Source organism: Polypterus senegalus, chromosome 1, assembly GCF_016835505.1.
Source record: "Polypterus senegalus isolate Bchr_013 chromosome 1, ASM1683550v1, whole genome shotgun sequence".
In the NCBI taxonomy this organism is placed as follows: Eukaryota; Metazoa; Chordata; class Cladistia; order Polypteriformes; family Polypteridae; genus Polypterus; species Polypterus senegalus.
Window position 1 is genome coordinate 39,047,430 of NC_053154.1, and position 20,030 is coordinate 39,067,459.

Genomic DNA, 20,030 nt, shown 5'->3' on the forward strand with positions numbered 1-20,030 from the left:
TTAATAAAAACGTAACATGATTGACAATATAATTGTTTTGTCATTGTCATGAGTGTTGCTGGCATCTATATATATATATATATATATATATATATATATATATATATATATACACACACACATGCATATAAACATATATATACACATATACACACACACACACATATATATATATATATACATATACATATATATGCATATATATATATATACAGTATATATATACATATACATATACACATATACACATATATATATATATAGCAAAATAACCGAAGCTTGGCAGCGAGAAGTAAAAGAAAAGTGAGTGTTGCTGGTATATATATATATATATATATATATATATATATATATATATATATATATATATATATATATATATACACACACACATATACTTGTACTATGGGGTGCCAAACAGGCAAATACATTGATTTTCTGAATATATAAAGTCAGTGTCAGAATATATCAAGTCAAAACTTGAATATATAAAGTCAGCGTCGGTATGCATAAAGTCTAAACTTTTTTCTGAATATATAAAGTGAAAACTTGAATATATAAAGTCAGTGTCAGAAAATATAAAGTCAGCGCTGGAATATATAAAGTCAAAACTTGAATATATAAAGTCATTCCCGAATATATAAAGTCAAAACCTGAATATATAAAGTCAGCGTCGGAATTTATAAAGTCATTCCTGATTATATAAAGTCAACATCGTAATATATAAACTCACTCCTGAATATATAAAGTGAAAGTCAAAATATATTGATTGAAACGACTCTGAACTGAACTAAGTTAACAAAAACGTATTCAGAAAAATAAATAAAAAAAACACTGTTCGGTTAATGTTTTGAAAATGATGCATGTGCCCTGCCCAGGATTGTCCAAATGTGCTTGAGCATACCTCAAGCGGCTCTGTTTGTGCTGTGGGCAGAGAAAAGGCTTCCTCTGCATCACTCTCGCATACAGCATCTACTTGTGTAAAGTGCTCCGAATGGTTGAACGATGCACAGTGACTCCATCTGCTGCAAGATGGTGTTGTAGGTCTTTGGTGCTGGTCTGTGGGTTGACTCTGACTGTTCTCACCATTCGTCGCTTCTGTCTATCCGAAATCTTTCTTGGTCTGCCACTTCGAGCCTTAACTTGAACTGAGCCTGTGGTCTTCCATTTCCTCATGTTCCTAACTGTGGAAACAGACAGCTTAAATCTCTGGGACAGCTTTCTGTATCCTTCCCCTAAACCGTGATGGTGAACAATCTTTGTCTTCAGGTCATTTGAGAGTTGTTTTGTGACCCCCATGTTGTTACTCTTCAGAGAACATTAAAGGAGGAGGGAAACTTACAATTGACCCCTTAAATACTCTTTCTCATTATAGGATTCAATAAAATGACAACGGTGCCCAAATTTATGCACCTGCCTGATTTTGTTTGAACAATTATTGCACACTTTCTGTAAATCCAATAAACTTCATTTCACTTCTCAAATATCACTGTGTGTGTCTCCTATATGATATATTTAACTGACATTTTTTATCGTAACAACCAATGATTTATACAGGAAAATAATGACTATTAACAAGGTTGCCCAAACTTTTGCATCCCACTGTATATATTTATATACATATATATACACATACATATCTTCATATATATATACATATATACATATTTATATACATATCTACATATACACATATAAATATATATACACATATATATATATATATATAGGTATATATACATACCTATCTACATTATATATACACACACATACATACATACACACACACAAATTATATATATGTGTGTGTGTGTATGTATGTATATATAATGTAGATAGGTGTGTGTGTGTATATGTATATATGTATGTGTCTATATGTGTGTGTATAGCTTTGGTCACTGAGTGCAAGGGAAAAAAATAAAATGTAGTCTATAAGTTATTAAACAGTAAAACATTAACGTTTTAAGAAGTAAAGATACATTGAGCACCACTGGAGTGGTTTCGGGTAAGCTACATTTTAAAGTCGGTATAACATAACAGGTAAGTAGTACTAACAGCAGCTAAAATGTATATGGATCATCTCTCGGTAGTAGATCCCTTTTGAAAGGCGCTACACGACGGCTGTGGTATAGAAATTACATTTTCTATGTGAACGTCCAAATTTCTGCCTCTGGTAATGTGCCTTACCGGCATTACCAGCAATTAAAAGAAAATCATTTTTGTGTCCTCTGCAGTGTTAAGAGAGAAAGGCTTTGGTTTGGGATAAAATGAAAAAAGGTGTAAAGAAAGGAAACTTGCCTTTTTCTTTTATATAGTGTAGAGAGAGGTCTTCGCTGACGATATGAGCGTCGCGGGTCTCGTGTAGACTGGAGAGACGGCCCTGCCATTAACTGGCCGGGATGGCTCTGTCAGTCCTCCACTCTTGTGCGCGTCTTCATAATCCGACCTGACGACCTCATAATCGTATACGTGTAAAAGAAAGTGCGAAGCGCCTTAATATTAGTTTGCCGCGGTCTAGAAATGGGATCCAGTGTTTACAGTTGTCTGGGCTATAGCTCATGGGAAGGGGGAAAAAAATTAAGTGTTTACTTTCACTTAAGGAAGAAGCGCAGTCAGCGTCTCAAAGGCTGGCACATCTAAGCAAGCGCGCGCCGGCTGCCCGACTATTGTAGTATTTTTGCAATGCAGGAAACGCCACTTTTTGCAGACACAATCACATGATCAAAAGTCTCCGCACTCTTTAGAGGTCTTGCTTTCTCTGTGTACTGCGTTCATAGTCAGTTCATGTGAGCCGCTCGGAGTACATGCATCGAAACTTCTGAGCTGTACCTGTGCTATCTTGTGCGATCTCGCGATGTCCACGGCTTTATTTAATGTTAGCTAAGACCCGGCACTTAAAAGTTTCTCGCTACAGCAATTTTAACTCTGTTACAAAGTGATCCAAAGTCTCATTTATACCTCGTGTCTTCTCATTAAACTTGTATCTCGCGAATAAATTATTCAGCGTTTTTCTTCAGCGTTCTTTAGGAGCTCTTCCTTCTTTTCTACATACTGCGGTCACAGTCACACGCAGCTCCGCCCCCCAAAGCCATCGAGCTAAAGTCCATTACAGTATATGGAGAAAAATAGGTTCCATTACACGTAGAATTTCAAAATGAAACCTGCCCAACTTTTGTAAGTAAGCTGTAAGGAATGAGCCTGCCAAAATTTCAGCCTTCTACCTACACGGGAAGTTGGAGAATTAGTGATGAGTGAGTCAGTCAGTGAGTCAGTGAGTGAGTCAGTGAGGGCTTTGCCTTTTATTAGTATAGATATATATAGCTTAGCTTGAAGCAAGGTCCATATTAATGCAGTTTGCCTAAATGATGGTTCAGTTGGTAAAGATGTCATCACCAAGTTGCACTTGTTTTATTTTATTTTATTTTTATTTGGTGAATACTGTGTAATGCACCTGGGCTTGAAGTTTTGAAGTAATAGTGCAACTATCAGTAATAATACTATTATTTTATTGTTATTATTTATTAGTTTAAATATTATGCAGTTTAATGATGGTAAAGTTGTTTAAAAAGTCACTTTAACATGTCAGTGGACAGAGATTGTTAACATTAACAGAAAGTGTAGTTGGTTTACAAAAACTATTTACTATTTATTCCTTTTCTTAGAAATGTTCAGTGTAATACAACTTTTGACAAGCACCTCTGGATATTTTACTAAGTCTAAATGCCTCTTTGGATGGTTTAAAATATGTTGTCAAAATTATAGTTTTAAGTTTTTTTTCAAAATTTGTTCAGTACAAAGGTTGAATATTTTGACTGCAACTGTCATGCAATGTGATTCCTTCTCTTCATTAGTGCCACCCCCTTCACAACTATCACTTTATGGGGCCATGCAAACATATATTAATACATGTGTGCACATTAAAATTTTTTTTGTACAATGTGCAATACCCATGACAGTGGAATAGGTTATTCTTAGCCAGTCTACTGCAGTAATTGTAGTGAAAAATGTGGTTAACATCCACTCATTCATGGGAAAAAACTACCGTCGAATACCATGAATCAGGGATAATTTAGAAAAATACCATGATATAGAATTTTGGTCATACCGCCCAGCACTAATTTATACACAAAACTTCACACCACAACACTAACTTAAAATGGGACTGAATGTAAGACACGTGTGGATGGTTTTATTTTAAAAACCAAAAGTAGAATTTCCTGTTCTGGTACAGAGTTAAAATTACTTAAGTGGTGCACTTGATGAATACTCTACTGTATTAAGTTTTGGGGAAAATGTTGACATTTGTAGTCTTACGGCGATTACTTTATTAACAAAATAAATCGGTGCAACAAACATTGGGGAAAAAAGTTTTGCATGCTTACTCAGATTTTTTATTTAAATTTAACTAACTTTAAATCAAATGTGATTAAATTTAAATCAATGAGAGTTTTTTCATCAATTTATTAATTTGAAATAAAATTTACAGTGGACCAAGATAAAGAGTTTTCTTAATTCTCCACACTACCATCTGATGTTATTTGGTAAACTTTAGACATCTGTGCTCTGGTTTTCAGCCTATTAATTTAAAGGAATACTCCATGCAAAAACATTTTTTTTAATGTTACTTACACCATGTGGTTTGTATTGATGGCTGGGAAAAAATGCAATCTCATTTTTAAACGCAGAATTGAGTTTATGCTTTAATGGGAACAGACAGTGACCAACATTGGACAACAGTCAGTTTAACAAGCCATTTAATCATATTTTGTTCATAAGAATTAACTATGAATGCTTTCAAATCACTTCAGTTTTTTTTTTCTATTGTTTTCTGACTCACTGGTTCAAGAAAATCCCCACTTAAAATATACTGTTTGATGTGCCTTAATGACTAGTTAGGCAAGATGTCAAGCTTTTTGGGGTTACCATTGATTTTGACCCTCCAGACCAAAAACACCATCATTTTAGGTCATTTTGGATTACATTTTGTTTAGAAAATTAAACCTTTACAATAAAGAATAAACCAATAGAGGTCTTTGGCAAAAATGATCAGATGTACTTGAAGTTGTGTATACCACATCAACGGACTCCAGTGGTTCATTTACCCCCTAATGGAATATGAGGTTGTCAAAGTTTATCCATTTAACAAAACTTCAAAAAAATGAAGATTGGTAATATAGTCGTGTGAACTAAGTGTTGTTTTAGGCTAATTCAAGGTTGCTGGTTACAAATATGATAGGATTTTTGATATCTGCTTTTTACTGGTAGCCCTAACCTTCTAAATACCACTCCCAGAAGGTTAAATATGACAAATTTGATACATAAGCATGTGGGGTATCGCTTTAGAGTATTTCAGTGTAAGTGATTATGAGTATGTTATTTTTTATCCTTTACTAGGGATCGAGCCATCTACAATAGAGAATATTTAGAATTCAAATTTTTAAATTGAAGCATGTTTTAATATTTCAAATATCTGATGCAAATATGTTCCTTACTGATGCAGTGCTACAATCAGGGCTGCTGCTGGCCAAATGGGTGCCCTAAGCAGAAATTTACTTTTGTGCCCCCTCCCCCAAATATTACGGATGTAAAAATAAAATAAAAAAAAAACACCTACTATAGGGGCCAAAATAGAACTTAATTCAAATAAAAGTAAATACATGAGGGCGCGCGTCATCACGTGTGCTTAGCCTACTCTGCGTTCACCGTAAAATGCAATATATACGTTTATATTTTTGTTTATTTGTATATGTATATTATTAATATTAATTTATTATTATAATATATAAAAACGTTTTTTTTGAGCAGCTGGGATGGTGACCCCCTGGGAGTTGGTGCCCTACGCAGACTACGTACTCTGCGTATAGGGAGCGGCGGTACTGGCTACAATATAAGTATTGCATAGTTCTTTTTTAATGTTTCACGTAACTGGCATGGATAAAGGCAGATCTAATATATTTAAGGAGTAATAGCAAAATTGTGTATTTTATCCATCCATCATCAGATTTAGTTAATCAAATTTAGCCTCGCCAGGTTTGGAGGCTATATAGGTAGTACTGGCTCAAGGTGTCCCATCTGCAGAAAAGGGTATCGATCAGGCCTTATGCACTCTACCAGACTACCAACGAAATATAAATTACATTTTAAACATTAATATCAAAATGAATAAATATATCCACTAACTGCAAATGTTCAAACGCTTACAATTTCAGCAAAATAATGTGCATAATAAACCATCCATCCATCCATTTTTCAACCCGTTGAATGCACTGTGAAAAATAGGTGTCCAACAAGTCATGCACAACTACAATCGCACTTAATACCAAAAATTACCGAATTACATTTACAAAACTTGGCGACATGACATTCCGACACATGCCTTAGACTGCTTGCAAATGAGCGAAAGAGAACATATGCCAGCCCAGCACTGACACAACAGTCATAAACCGCTACTGTAAATAAATCCGTCCATTGGAGTTTTCGAACGCATTCAAAAATTCAGGGGGTTCAGGAACTATTTACATGTATAAATAAAAGTAAAATGAACTTTTTCATACAAAATATATATACAACGTATTTGATTGATATTACAAATCCATATAATTTAATACTAAATTCGACGTCGGAATATAGATAAGAAAACAAATTTCTTACCTTGGTGGCTTTCTGATAAAGTGCCAGAGCTGCGAATGTGCTGTACAGTATTACGAAACTCGGCCAAAGTGCATCATGTTTCATGTGATCATGTGATGGGCGCTGAGTCTCGTCTCCGTACTTGGATTTATCACGCCAGCGTTAATCCTCATTAACAGTACAACGACAACCAGCAAGTCTCGTATTCCACAACATCGCGTCGGGAATTTGCTCTGCGGTGACCCCGAAGCGTCAAACAACCTTAAGGACTTCCAGTTTTTTTTACAGGTGGACCGCGTTCGAAAACAGGAGTGACAGGGAAGAATGGTAACTGAAAGTTGCGGAAAAGGTACGCAATAACTGACGTCATAATTTTTTGAACTACGTGACGAACGGTGTTTCTGTATAAGCTATATAGAGATGAAATTAGTTTATCTTATTTTTATAGAGAAGTGTATGTTTGTACTTGATAAGTAATTGTAATTTTAGTCTACATTATCAACCTGACAGTTTTAGCTACGGCATTACGTGCGTTGATGCAGACAATAACACGAGGCTAAGAAGTGGGATATCACGGATGTCGACACCAGTTAAAGTTCGCGTAAGACACACGCACTACGTAAATTTAATCCATACATGTAATTGTCTCTAATTAAATTGTAATTTTTACTCATCAGTGTAGTTTTTGTGGTTGTTTCACGTAACAGTTATCTGTACTGTACTTGCTTTTAACACTATCTTTACATTAACCGCACACGAAACGAAACCAGAAGGAAAATCACTGCAGCTGATGTGTCTGCGGTTGTAGCGCATGCGCGTTTGTTTCACGACCTATACACACTTGGCATTTGTCAGATTTTTTTCTGTTTACTGTTTACAGGACTGAACAGCACAGACTCTATTACACTGCACACAACCAACATCCATTTAGAGCTGCTAAACACCATAAGAGCAGAGGAAAACAGAATACATGAACACAGGTAGAATATGCTGGCTGCACAAACTCAGTGAATTAGCCAGGAAATGGGAGGCAGCAGTGTTAAAGTATTGTGCCAACCAGGTTCAAAGTACTTCATTGCGTTATTGGCAGAAAATACGTGTCACACGGTGGAATAAAATGCTCTGTATTGTCATAAATGTAATCAGGTTAACAAGGTTAAGTACAACGTGTAAAATGCCCTTTGAAACATTGCACAGTTATCACATTATGTGCGACTCTGGCTTCAATTAATATAATTTTGTACTTTTGAGTGCTTATTGGAGGTGTGATAAGATGTCTGTGTGTTTTGTCTTTTTGCTTTCACACATGTTGCAGTTGCATGATCAGGTGGTAGATGTTGTTCAAAGTTGTATTGGAATGCAGTAATCGTTAACATGCCATATTTTTAAAATTCTAAGTAATGTTAAAAGAAAATTAAAATATTTAGAGATTATTGAAGATGCATACAGAAAACTTTGTAAATGTAACAATAATTTGTGTCAGTCAGTAGTAATTATGACTTCTGAAAATTTTAACCAGTAAGGTTACTGAATCTTTGACCACCATAAAACAGTGATCCAGGTTACAATCAAAATTTGTGATGTTTTTAATTGAACAAAAAGTTGCTGACAACATGCTATGCTTCTGCAATACTTCACGTGATTTTTTTTTCTTTAAATTTAGGCGCTGTCTATTGCCAATCTCCGTTGAGCCATGAGTATTTTTCAGAAGTTATAATTTCAACTCAGAAATAACAATCTACAATTTATATACATAATTTCTTAAAACAAATTTCCTATCAAAATATTTTGCAGTGTTGTTATACTTAATGTATTGCTGCCAGTGTTCCGTAATTTTAAATCGTAAGGTCTTAAGTGTATTTAACTAACTTGTTTCATAATGTTACAGAGTTCAGTCTGCTTTATGTTGTTTTAATTATATACACTGTAAAACAGTAGTTCTGTAAAATGAAGACTGATAATGTTTTTGGTTTCAAAGGCTCTTTTTTCTTGCTTGACAGAAAAAAATCCATGTTTATATACAGTAGAATATAGAGCACATTGCATACTCCGTGTCCTGCCAGTTCAAAATAAGATGTAATTGGATCTTGATCCTAAAAGTTTCTTATGTTGCTTGTTTTTCCCCCCCAGATTTCTTGACAAAATACAGAAACAACAATCTCTTTATTTTTATTTTAATGATGAAAATAAAACTTTTCATCTAATTTCTTTTAATCAGCCATACTTCTTTATACAGTATATGTGCTTAAACATGATATCTCAGTCCTCTCTGCTTGATAATCTCAAACAACAGGAAATGACAAATAGTAAAAAGCCAATGGGTTATTGTTCAATTAGGACAGGGTTTAGGCTGGCAATACACAAATTGATGTGTGCCTGTTTGGTACATTTTAAACGATGCCAAAGCAGTTCCATAGCACCGAAACAAGATTACAGATGTTGAATGAGCACAGAATGGCACATTGTCAAAAGCCATTATGAAATCTTGGAGTAAAAGACAGCAGTTGCCATCATCAGCCGCAATAAGAAGAACATTAACAACCTTCACCAAAGCCGTCTTGGCACTATGAATCGCCCAAATACAGGAATGATATGCTTCAAACAGCTGGTGCCTTTCCATATAAGAAATTACTTGCTCAGGTGATTTACCAAAACTGGAAGGTTGGAAATTAGCTTATAATTAGCCAACTTTTCTAGATCAAGGCCTTAAGACTGGTGTGACTGGCACTTTTTAATCAATTGGAACATTACTGGTTTGAAGAGACATGTTAACAATGTCTGCTAAGCAAGTACACAAAACAGACATACAAGCCATGACCTGGATAGGAGGCATAGAGTCCAGAGAGCAGGTGGGGGACTTAAGTTTTTCATGATTTTACTGATGAAGGTAATGTCAACTTGAGAAAATGCACCAAATTTGTAGTCGTGGCTAACCTCCACGCATAATCTCATCGATAATGAATGTGTAGTGAGGTACTGAATGATCCAAGTTATTTATGGATAAGCTGAACTTAGTTTAGAAAAAAATTTGTTATCATTTTTCACACATATCAAATGAGGCTGAGAATGGTGACAAATGTGATGGTTGCTTATGTGGAAAGTATAGGTGTAAGATTAAAATTAAATTTTCTGGATTTCCATCGCCATTATTAATAATAATATTGAAGAAAATATTGTTTTAGTTGTTAGAATTGCTTTCCTGTGTACAGTATATCAGTATGTTCTTTATACATTTCTGCATGTACAGTATAGGATGGCCCAAATCAGGGTGCTGAATAGTTAAAAGGGATTTTAAAGCAGCAACTTTCTCGGGTTCAGGTGTTAGGACACGTAAAAATGAAACAGTTGGTCATTATTAAGCAAATGTGGATCAGTGCAATACTGCATGTATAATAAATCCATAAGAGGAGAAATAACAAAATCTATACTAATAAAAGGCAAAGCCCTCACTGACTGACTGACTGACTCATTCACTCACTCACTCACTCACTCACTCACTCACTCACTCACTCACTCACTCACTCACTCACTCACTCACTCACTTATCACTAATTCTTTAACTTCCTGTGTAGGTAGAAAGCTGAATTTTGGCAGGCTTATTCATTACAGCTTACTTACAAAAGTTAAGCAGGTTTCATTTCGAAATTCTACACGTAACGGTCATAACGGTCGACAACGTCCACCATGTTGAACTTTCTTATTTATGGCCCCATCTTCACGAAATTTGGTAGGCGGCTTCCCTGCGCTAACCGAAACTGATGTACATACTTATTTCGGTGGTATGACACTACTGTCGGCCGCCATATTGAACTTTCCAACGTCACTAATTCTCCAACTTCCCGTGTAGGTAGAAGGCTGGAATTTGGCAGGCTCATTCCTTACAGCTTACTTACAAAAGTTAAGCAGGTTTCGTTTCAAAATTCTACACGTAACGGTCATAACAGTCGACAACGTTGGCCATGTTGAACTTTCTTATTTATGGCCCCATCTTCACGAAATTTGGTAGGCAGCTTCCCTGCGCTAACCAAAACCGATGTACGTACTTATTTCAGTGGTATGATGCCACTGTCGGCTGCGATATTGAACTTTCCAACATCACTAATTCTCCAACTTCCCTTGTAGGTAGAAGGCTAAAATTTGGCAGGCTCATTCCTTACAGCTTACTTACAGAAGTTAAGCAGGTTTAATTTCGAAATTCTACGCGTAACGGTCATAACGGTCGACAACGTCCACCATGTTAAACTTTCTTATTTATGGCCCCATCTTCACGAAATTTGGTAGGTGGCTTCCCTGCGTAACCGAAACCAACGCGTATTTTATTTCAGTGGTATGATGCCACTGTCGGCCGCCATATTGAACTTTTCAGCGGTCTTTGTTACTTATGGGCCCATCTTCAAGAAATTTGGTAAGCGGGTTCCCAACGCTAACTGAATCCTATTTACGTACATATATACGTCCATAACCTGCAGCTTGGTCACCGTGTGAGGCGGCGTTGGGTCCCCCATCCCAATGCCTCCCACGTTGTTGGCTGCCTGCCCATATAAGGCCGTCTGTCACTCCGGTCTCTACATTCCGTTCCTTGCTTCGCCATGGGATTCACGTCTCCCTGCTGATAACTACAGCCTATTTAATCCAAGGCTTCTCTGCTGTTTTATTGTTCGTTTATTATGGTTATAGTTATTGTGTAGGTATTTTAGACTTACTTTACATTGTTCAGGTACCCATTTCCTTTATTATTCCAACCGTACCCCCCATTAACATGTCTATCGAGGTGATCACCATTGATCAAAGAACTGTTACTTACCGAGTGGTTTCCATGCCCGGAGATGGCACCTGTCTTTTCCATTCTCTTTGTTACATATTGCACGGCCATATCAGGCTCACTCTTGTTCCGGAGGAACATTGTGTCTTATGTATTGAATGACTGGGAAAGGTTCAAGGTGTGGACAGATGACGGTACAGGAGATAATTATACTATACAGGAGCACTATAAGAGTGAAATGCTTAAGCCCTTCACCTATGGTTCTGCATGTGAGTTGATGGCTGCCTCTGAATTGTTCAGTTGTCGCTTTCAAGTGTATCGAAATGGCCAAATATTTTACACCTTTGGACAATCGCCAATGCCTCTTAAATATCTTAGATTCACAGGTGACGATTTCAGTAGTGATGTTTATGAATGTTTAAACTCTCAAAAGCTGGATGTTAAGTTATCGATGAAACCGGTTGTATGCTTACAATGCTTGATAGATGCCGAATGTCACTTCAACACAAGTCTTGCAAATACTGTCATAATTGAAATAAACCATGAAACTCAAACCGATTATGACAGCAGCAATCCAAGCTGTGAGATTTCAGACAAGATTACTTTTCATATGGCCAACTGTATGTTGTATGCTCAAGAGTAAGTTCAGCGCACAGCTTGGTCATATTACAACCGGAGGGCCGAACTGACAATGTGGTATACAAAGAGATCCTTGACAAATAATTATTGGTATATTTTCCCTCAGTTTAAAAAGGTTTAATTTTCTTCTTAATAAAAATTTTAAGGCAGTACTTCGCTGCTGCGAAGCACAGGTATTTTGCTAGTATTTAATATTTCTAAAAGTATCCTATATTTAATCAAAAATGTATAAAGTACTATAAATGTCAGAAAGAATAAATTATGACATTAAAAAAAACTAAAACATTATCAAAATGTTTTATACACTGTGACCCCCCTCAACAAATTTTATCCCCCCAATCTGAAATCCTTCCTTGTGTTGGGGGATAGCCCCTCAAATTTCAAAAATTAATTTTATGACTGTTAATATTGTTGTAATATATGTGTTTTTCCTTATCTTCTATATAATAAAAGCCCAGCGCAGTGTCTGTGTCCGGGTCCGGGTCCACGTTCCTTTTGGCTGTATAGCCACCCCGTAGAAAAGCCCCAGTCCGTCCCCTCTCAGAATTCCTGCTTACCCCCCTCCGTTCTTTCCCCTTTGCTTTTATTTTTCCTGTTCCCGAAAATCTTTTCATAACAAAAGTAAAGAAATAGACAGAGCGTCACATCAACGTCTTCTCCCCTCTGCCTATTAAATAATCAATGAAATGAAATAAAAAAAATCACAAAAGAAACAGAAACCACAACCCTTACAGCGTCCACCGCGCTTCTGGCGTTACAGCCAAACACGTGGTGTATGCAGGTTATGATGTGTGACGCTAATTAACGCCCGTACTACAACAGATTATATTGTCGATATACTATGAACTATTTACAGGGATCAACTCTTTTGGGGAAGTTCATAACAAAAAAAACCCTACAGAAGAGAAGAAGACAGATTACGCCGTGATCGCGAAAGAAAGAGGCAAAAGCGTGCCAATGAGACACCCGACGAGACGTCCTTACGATTGCAAAACAACCGTAATAGACTCTGACCTGCCTTTTGACATGCACAGAAGGCAATTCCCACTCCGATTGGCATACGCTATTACAATAAATAAAGTGCAGGGTCAAACACTAGATCTTGTAGGTATATTCCTACCGGCGCCTCTCTTCACACATGGCCAGCTTTATGTCGCCTTCTCCAGAGGAAAAGGTTTTCCAAAAGTGAAAGTAAAAATATTGCCTTCCAAAAGTCAAGGGAAATTACTACAAGATACTAATAAATACTTCACACAGAACATTGTTTACCAAGAAGTACTCGACTCTGTCCACTCGAATGCCACGGGATTTTGTAACTCCACAGACATTACTATGTGCAATATAGGTGATGGACGCGATGACACAGTGCTGCATGTCACTGACGAAGTTAATGAAGACCACTCAAATGACCTATATCGCTTTGCTCTTCAGAATGAACTACCACTACATGCCCCCTCAACAAGCACAGGACGTCCTCAACGGTATCATCCTCCTTTTTCTTACAACCTTTTACACAACGTATACGATTCTCATTAGTCTGTGTCCCACACTTCGTTAATCATGGGTTTTGTTTTGAAATTTTGTTTCCCATTCAAAAATCAAATGTGGTGCGATGAACGACCCAGTTCACGACTGGCAGCCGCATTTAAACAGGGAGTCCTTCAACTGTGGTCATCCAACGCGCAGCGTAGCGCGCTCCAAGTTGCTAGTAGATTAATAAATGTCAGGATAATGTGTGTGCAGCATGAATGTGACTTGTGTTTATTTGTGATGCCACTCATTTGATGATATGCTGTTCACTCACAGTCTGCTGGCCCAAAGCAATTACTGTAGTAGGTCAAATGGTTATCAGAGGTACATATTTAATATATTTGTGTGTTTTATTTCAATGTTTTGTTATATAAGTATTGCAGATAAATACTTCAGAGTGCATACAATTGTGGTAAAAACGATGAATTTTCAATTTTATGACCCTTGAGATGATAAAATGCTACTTTTAAATGTAACTCACTTTATCTAAAGTTGAGAAGACATGTTGCAAATCACACTAACACAAATGTGTCAGAGAAAAGGAGAATGTTAATTGTTTTGCTTAAATAGCAAACCTAAGGAAACATTGTACAAAAAGACCACAACAGAATAGGAATACAGTTTAACTATTTAATTTTACATAATGCTTCTCGTTCTATTTATCACATCTTAATGTATTAAGCATGCACAAAAACCAGAGCAGTTGTCCAGTTAACTGTCTAACCTATGAGTAAAAATTTTATCGCACATGACTTGATATAAAGTACCTTAGTTCAATCATGTTTTATTGTGTCATATGTGGAAGTTTATTGAATTATAAAACGTAAGTTATTTTGTAATTAATTGCTGCTGTAAAAGTGCCATATGTAAGCCAGAGTAGGTTTTTTTATTACAAATTTACAAGCTGTTTTGCCTTAAACCTTTCTTACTGTAATCTATAAACTGTTCTGTTAAGTCTAGCTGTTATTAGTTTTCAAAGTGTTGTGACAGAAATAGAGTGAAGATGATACATCCTTTAAAAGATAATGCATTTCATAAGTATATTTTTTTAATAATGCCTACTTTCTTTTATATTTTTGCTTCTGGTATAAGTGGTGTGTTTGTTAGGATCAAACAACTTACAAGTTGTTAACTGTATTACCATATGTGAACATCTTTCAGCTACTGTGGCTTTGTGTAAGTAAAGGGTTCATGAATGATATACTTTGGGCAAATGATTTGTAAATTCAATGTACAGTATACTATGGCTAAACCAACAAATAATAAGATTGTCTAAATCAGAACTAGATTTTAAGCCCACTTGCCCACTTGCACATTTTTTTAATGATACTCTCCATTTGATCTGCTTAAGTAAAGAGTGAGGCTTGTTTTCCCACGCTTACCAACACTTTCAAAGCAATGTAATGACAGATATGTAAGTGCTCTCTTCACCTGAAAAGGTGTGTTTGCATAAATCAGTTAAACTTAAGTGCACTCCCATCTATTAAAGGCATAGCATAATGTATCCTTCCAAAATTTTACAAGTCTTCAGACTTGGATTTAGCTGTGAGTCACAACTTTGACACAGAAGGAAATCTTTATATTTAAATTTCTAACTTTTGTTTTTTCTTATTTTAGGGAAGTCCAGTCTAATTATGATATCCAAAGACTACCTATTAAAGTGAGTATACTTTTAGACACATTTTACAATGTCAAATATAAAAATTTCATAAATTTCATCAAAAATGGACTAAAGCATAAATCAGCTTGCAAAGTATTTAATAAATCAGCTTCATCTTTACTATTGCTTTCTCAACCAGTATTGTAAGATGCCAATGTCTGGATTCTTGAGAGCTGGCTCGACAGTTGAAGTGTGTTGAAATATTTGTTGCATTTACAGTATAGCTGAAACCAGACCAAATGCTAAAAACAGCAAACCTTACAATTACACTGCAATGTAATCAACATGTACAAAGAAAAAAACAGCCAATATTATCAAAAAATGTGTCATCATCTATTTAAATTTTAAGCCATGGTTAATTATTATCTTTGGAGATGAATACAAATGTAATTTGATTTCAACAAAAAAAAGTAAACGCATCATAAACTAGTAGAATTCAATACCAAGTGACCCACCAATGCCTAACAAAAATGCTGAAAAGTAATCAAAATGAGAGTGAGTGATGTTATATTTTCAAGCAACTAACTTTTTTTATGGCGGCACAGTGGTGCAGTGGTAGTGCTGCTGCCTCACATTAAGGAGACCCGGGTCCTCCCTGTGTGGAGTTTACATGTACTCCCCGTGTCTGCGTGGGTTTCCTCCGGGTGCTCCGGTTTCCTCCCATATTCCAAAGACATGCAGGTTAGGTGCATTGGCGATCCTAAATTGTCCCTAGTGTGTGGGTGTGTGTGTGCCCGGCGGTGGGCTGGTGCCCTGCCCGGGGTTTGTTCCTGCGTTGCGCCCTGTGCTGGCTGGGATTGGCTCCAGCAGACCCCCATGACCTTTGGTTAGGATATAGCAGGTTGGATAATGACTGACTGATTAACTTTTTTATTCAGTTAATTCATATTTATATAGTTGTGTCTACTAATGCAACAAGAAATGTTTTTTCTCATCATGCTGAATGCATTACTGTAATCAATTTTGTATTTTCAGAAAATAATTTGTTATCACTGCTATTTTTGAGTAAATTTCTATGAAGGAATTATCTATGTTAACATTAAACACCATCCAAAGTGTAAAATTCACTGACATGAAATGCAAAATCCTGTCATGTATTTAATTTTAGTATAGTATTTGTTATATGTCATAAGTAAAAATAAATCCTCTCATCTCCTCTTATCATCTTTTATCTATCTATCTATCTATCTATCTATCTATCTATCTATCTATCTATCTATCTATCTATCTATCTATCTATCTATCTATCTATCTATCTATCTATCTATCTATCTATCTATCTATCTATCTATCTATCTATCTATAACTGTTTATTCACACGACAGTGGCAGCAGGCCAGGCAGGTAAGCCCAGAGCTCCTATCCTCAGCCATAGATTCCATTTCCTGAGGATTTCCCAAGTGTTTCCAAGCAAGCCGAGACATATAATATCTTCAGGGTTACATGGGTCTGCCACGGGGTTCTTGCCCAGTGGGATGTTCTAGTTGCAGATGCAGAGAGATTTGCCTAGGAGCATCTTTACAACATGTCCAAACCACTTTTAATTGCCTCCTTTCAATCCAGAGGAACACCAACTCTACTCTAAAGGTCTCCCAAATTGTTGACCTTTTTACTCTATCATAGAGCGTTAGCCTAGCCAACTTACGAAGAGACCTCAGTTCTTACTCTTGTACTCACAACTTCATTACTGCAGTCATTATCCACAACTCATGACCATAGGTGAGGACAAGGGTGTAGATTGGTTTTCTAAAGAGAGATTTCTAAAGGGAGTTTTCTCTTTAGACTCGCTTCACACTTCCCCACCACTGACTGTTACAGCTCTGGGAGAATACCTGCCACCATTTCAACAAACTTGTTAATGATACTTTTTTTTTCTTCCATCACTTGTGAACATGATCACTGTCAAATGAGGAAAAGAGGGCAGCATCTTCTGCATAAAGCCCCTAACCTGTCTCCATCTTAGGCTACACCTTGACATCCTGTTCATGAAAACCACAAACAACAGCAGTGATAAAATACAGACTTGATGGAGTCCGACACACACACTGAATGAATTCAAGTTAACGCCCAGTATTTGGACACAGCTCATACTGCATTCATATAGGGCATCAACAATATGCAAGAGCAGTCCTGTTACCCTATATTTTTATGCATCATCTCCCCCAACATGTGCTAAGGGACACAGTCATAAGCTTTTTCTAAATCTACAATATGCATGACAACTGGGTTAGTACATAGCCTACAGCAACTATATCAGACAGAAGATCTGATCCACTGCTCCATGGCCAGAATGAAATCTACATTGTTTCTCCTGTATTTTAGGCTTAACTATTGGACATAGTTTTCCCACCAGCACCCTGGCATACCCATTACCTGAGAGGCTGAGGAGAATCCTCTGGCAAACACTGTGACTTAAGCAACAGTGATGAGATATTCCCCACCAGATGTCTCCAGTGCTGCCACCTGATTGTAAGGCTTGTCCATTAGTTTGAAGAGTTCCTCAAACTGTTCCTTCCACTTCTCAATGAATTCCACATAAGAGCTTAGTACCTCTCTGCCTAATACAATCAAACAGTTTACCAGAATAGCCTTGAGGCCATCTTTCACAATGTCCTATCCAAACTCCTGCCATGTACAAGCTGTTCCAATCACTTTTGTAGCACTGCTCTTAGCCTGTCACCAATAGATGCTTAGACTTCCCTAAGAGCACATCTTGTAACAGGCAGTTCCACGTTTGAGGCCATGGGCAGCATCCTTTCAGACTCCATCTTCCTGACTTTGTTTTGCATATGTGAGATGTTTTTTCAGAGGTTGAACTTATTACACACGGAAGCCTTAGCCAGAAGTTCTGCTCTTTCTTGGCTTCTCCAGTCTATCCTGCCTACGCCCATTGCTTCAAATCCAACTCAATATCAAGAGGTGCTCAGATCACCGCTCTGCCCTACTCTTCACCCAAGTGTTCAAAACATATGTCCTCAGGTCAGAAGACACAACTTCATAGTTTATCATTAACTTGCAGTCCAAGGTGCTCGGGTATAAACCTCCTTTGTTCAAACATGGTGTTTGTTATGGATAATCCATGGCTAGCGCAGAAATTCAGTAATAGCTCACCGTTCTGGTTCAGATCTGGAAGGCTGTACCTTCCAGTCATGCCTCTCCAAGAATCTCTGTAACTCTCAACATAAATGTTAAAGACTACAATGTTCAGTAGATTTCACACCTTTCAGGCACCTCACTCATTTTCTTTAAGAATGCTGGTGAACAAACAAAAAGTGAGGTTTCCAAAAAGGTCCTTCATTTTAAGATAAAATTCCAGTTTTTCATTAAATATTCCTGATTGGCTGCATTAATAAAGGTTTTTGATTAATATTCTGAATCATCAGGGCTAAGCGCTCTAACACTGTAAATTGCAGCACTTCATTACTCAACACATATCATATGAATAAATGCTGTTAGAGTCTTTGCCTGTACGGCTTGTGATCACATTTACTGTAAGGAATGTCTGTATGTAAAACACTATGAATGGTAACTTCTAATTTCATCTGTCAGCATAAATAAATAAATGTGTAGTATGGTTGTTTTTCATTTCATTTTGTAATCACAACATAAAAATACAGCAAATTTCCAGTTGAGATGTAAAATTAAGAAAAGGTAGTCACATATAAATATTTATATCTAAAAGCTATTAAAACATCATTTAATTTATACTGTCCATGAATAAGGTTTAGATGGCTTGGCCAGGACATTTCCTGTGGCACCTCTGTAGTGTGGCCCTATGCATTATGGTAAATTTTGTTGTAGGCTCCTTAAGCCAGTAATGTTTAAGCACTTTGCTTTGGCATTCAGCCCTCCTGTCCACAGCCTTTTCAGGTGTGGGTAATCAGTGTTAATTAATAGGAAATCACATAATAGGTGAGATTCTGGTTATATAAAGAGGAGTAATTCCTTTAGGCATTCATCAAGTATTTCTCTTTTCCTCAGTTTCTTTCTTGTAACATCTAGTAAGACACAAATTTAAAGTGTCTTACCCCAGGCCAGCAGGCCACACATCCATCTATCCATCCATCCTTGAGCATGGGAAAGGCTCTATATAAATAAAATATATTATTATTCTCAACCCACTTATTCAGAGCAGGGTTATCCAGAGCAGGGTTTTAGGGCAGCTGGAGCCACTGTCAGCAATTATAGGGCGCAAGGCAGGAATAATCCTACCTTTTTCAAATAATCTGCATTGTGCTGTGTTACAGACTAGAGTCTATTGTTTTCATAGAGTATGGCAAATCACAAAGAAACATTATTTTAACTAACCCTGTCTTAAAAGCAAATGTTTTTTTCAAACTCATAAAGAGCTGTAATAAGGCAGTATGTTCCATTTCCAATAGTATTGAAAAAATAAAGTTTACACTTTAAAATGGGTTAAAAACAGTATTTTCAGTTTTATTTCATTTAAGACATTACATGTAGTGAGAAGTCAAGCAAAATGACACCTTTTATTGGCCAACTAAAAAGATTGCAATATGCAAGCTTTCGAGGTGACTTGGGCCCCTTCTTCAGGCAAGATGTAACTTAGAGGCCTGAGTTTTAATTATAAGAAACTACAAATAAGTAAATATATATTTCTGAAACAATAATGAATGGACTAGGGGAGACTGGGGATTATGAATAGTTCATTCCCCAGTATGAGAGAGGGCTGTACTCCTCTGGTCTGGCCCCAGTCTGGACACCCGCAGTGTTGTCTGGAGCTTGTAGTTTCAAAGGACAAACCTGTCAGGGTCCTTGGGTGCTGCCAAGGGGTGCTGTTGGGAATACA

General features: G+C 36.7%; 1 protein-coding gene across 4 annotated transcripts in view; it reads left to right on the forward strand.

The window, feature by feature from the left end:
* Positions 1 to 6,868: 6,868 nt before the first annotated feature.
* Positions 6,869 to 20,030, forward strand: part of LOC120525127 — a 124,336-nt gene continuing 111,174 nt past the window's right edge. For all 4 annotated transcript variants that reach the window (XM_039747173.1, XM_039747191.1, XM_039747182.1 and 1 more), the window contains exons 1-2: positions 6,869 to 6,979; positions 15,179 to 15,221. In XM_039747173.1, coding sequence (XP_039603107.1) covers positions 6,955 to 6,979; positions 15,179 to 15,221 — 68 coding nt within the window. In that variant the 5' untranslated portion in view covers positions 6,869 to 6,954. The remainder of the gene's footprint in view (positions 6,980 to 15,178; positions 15,222 to 20,030) is intronic.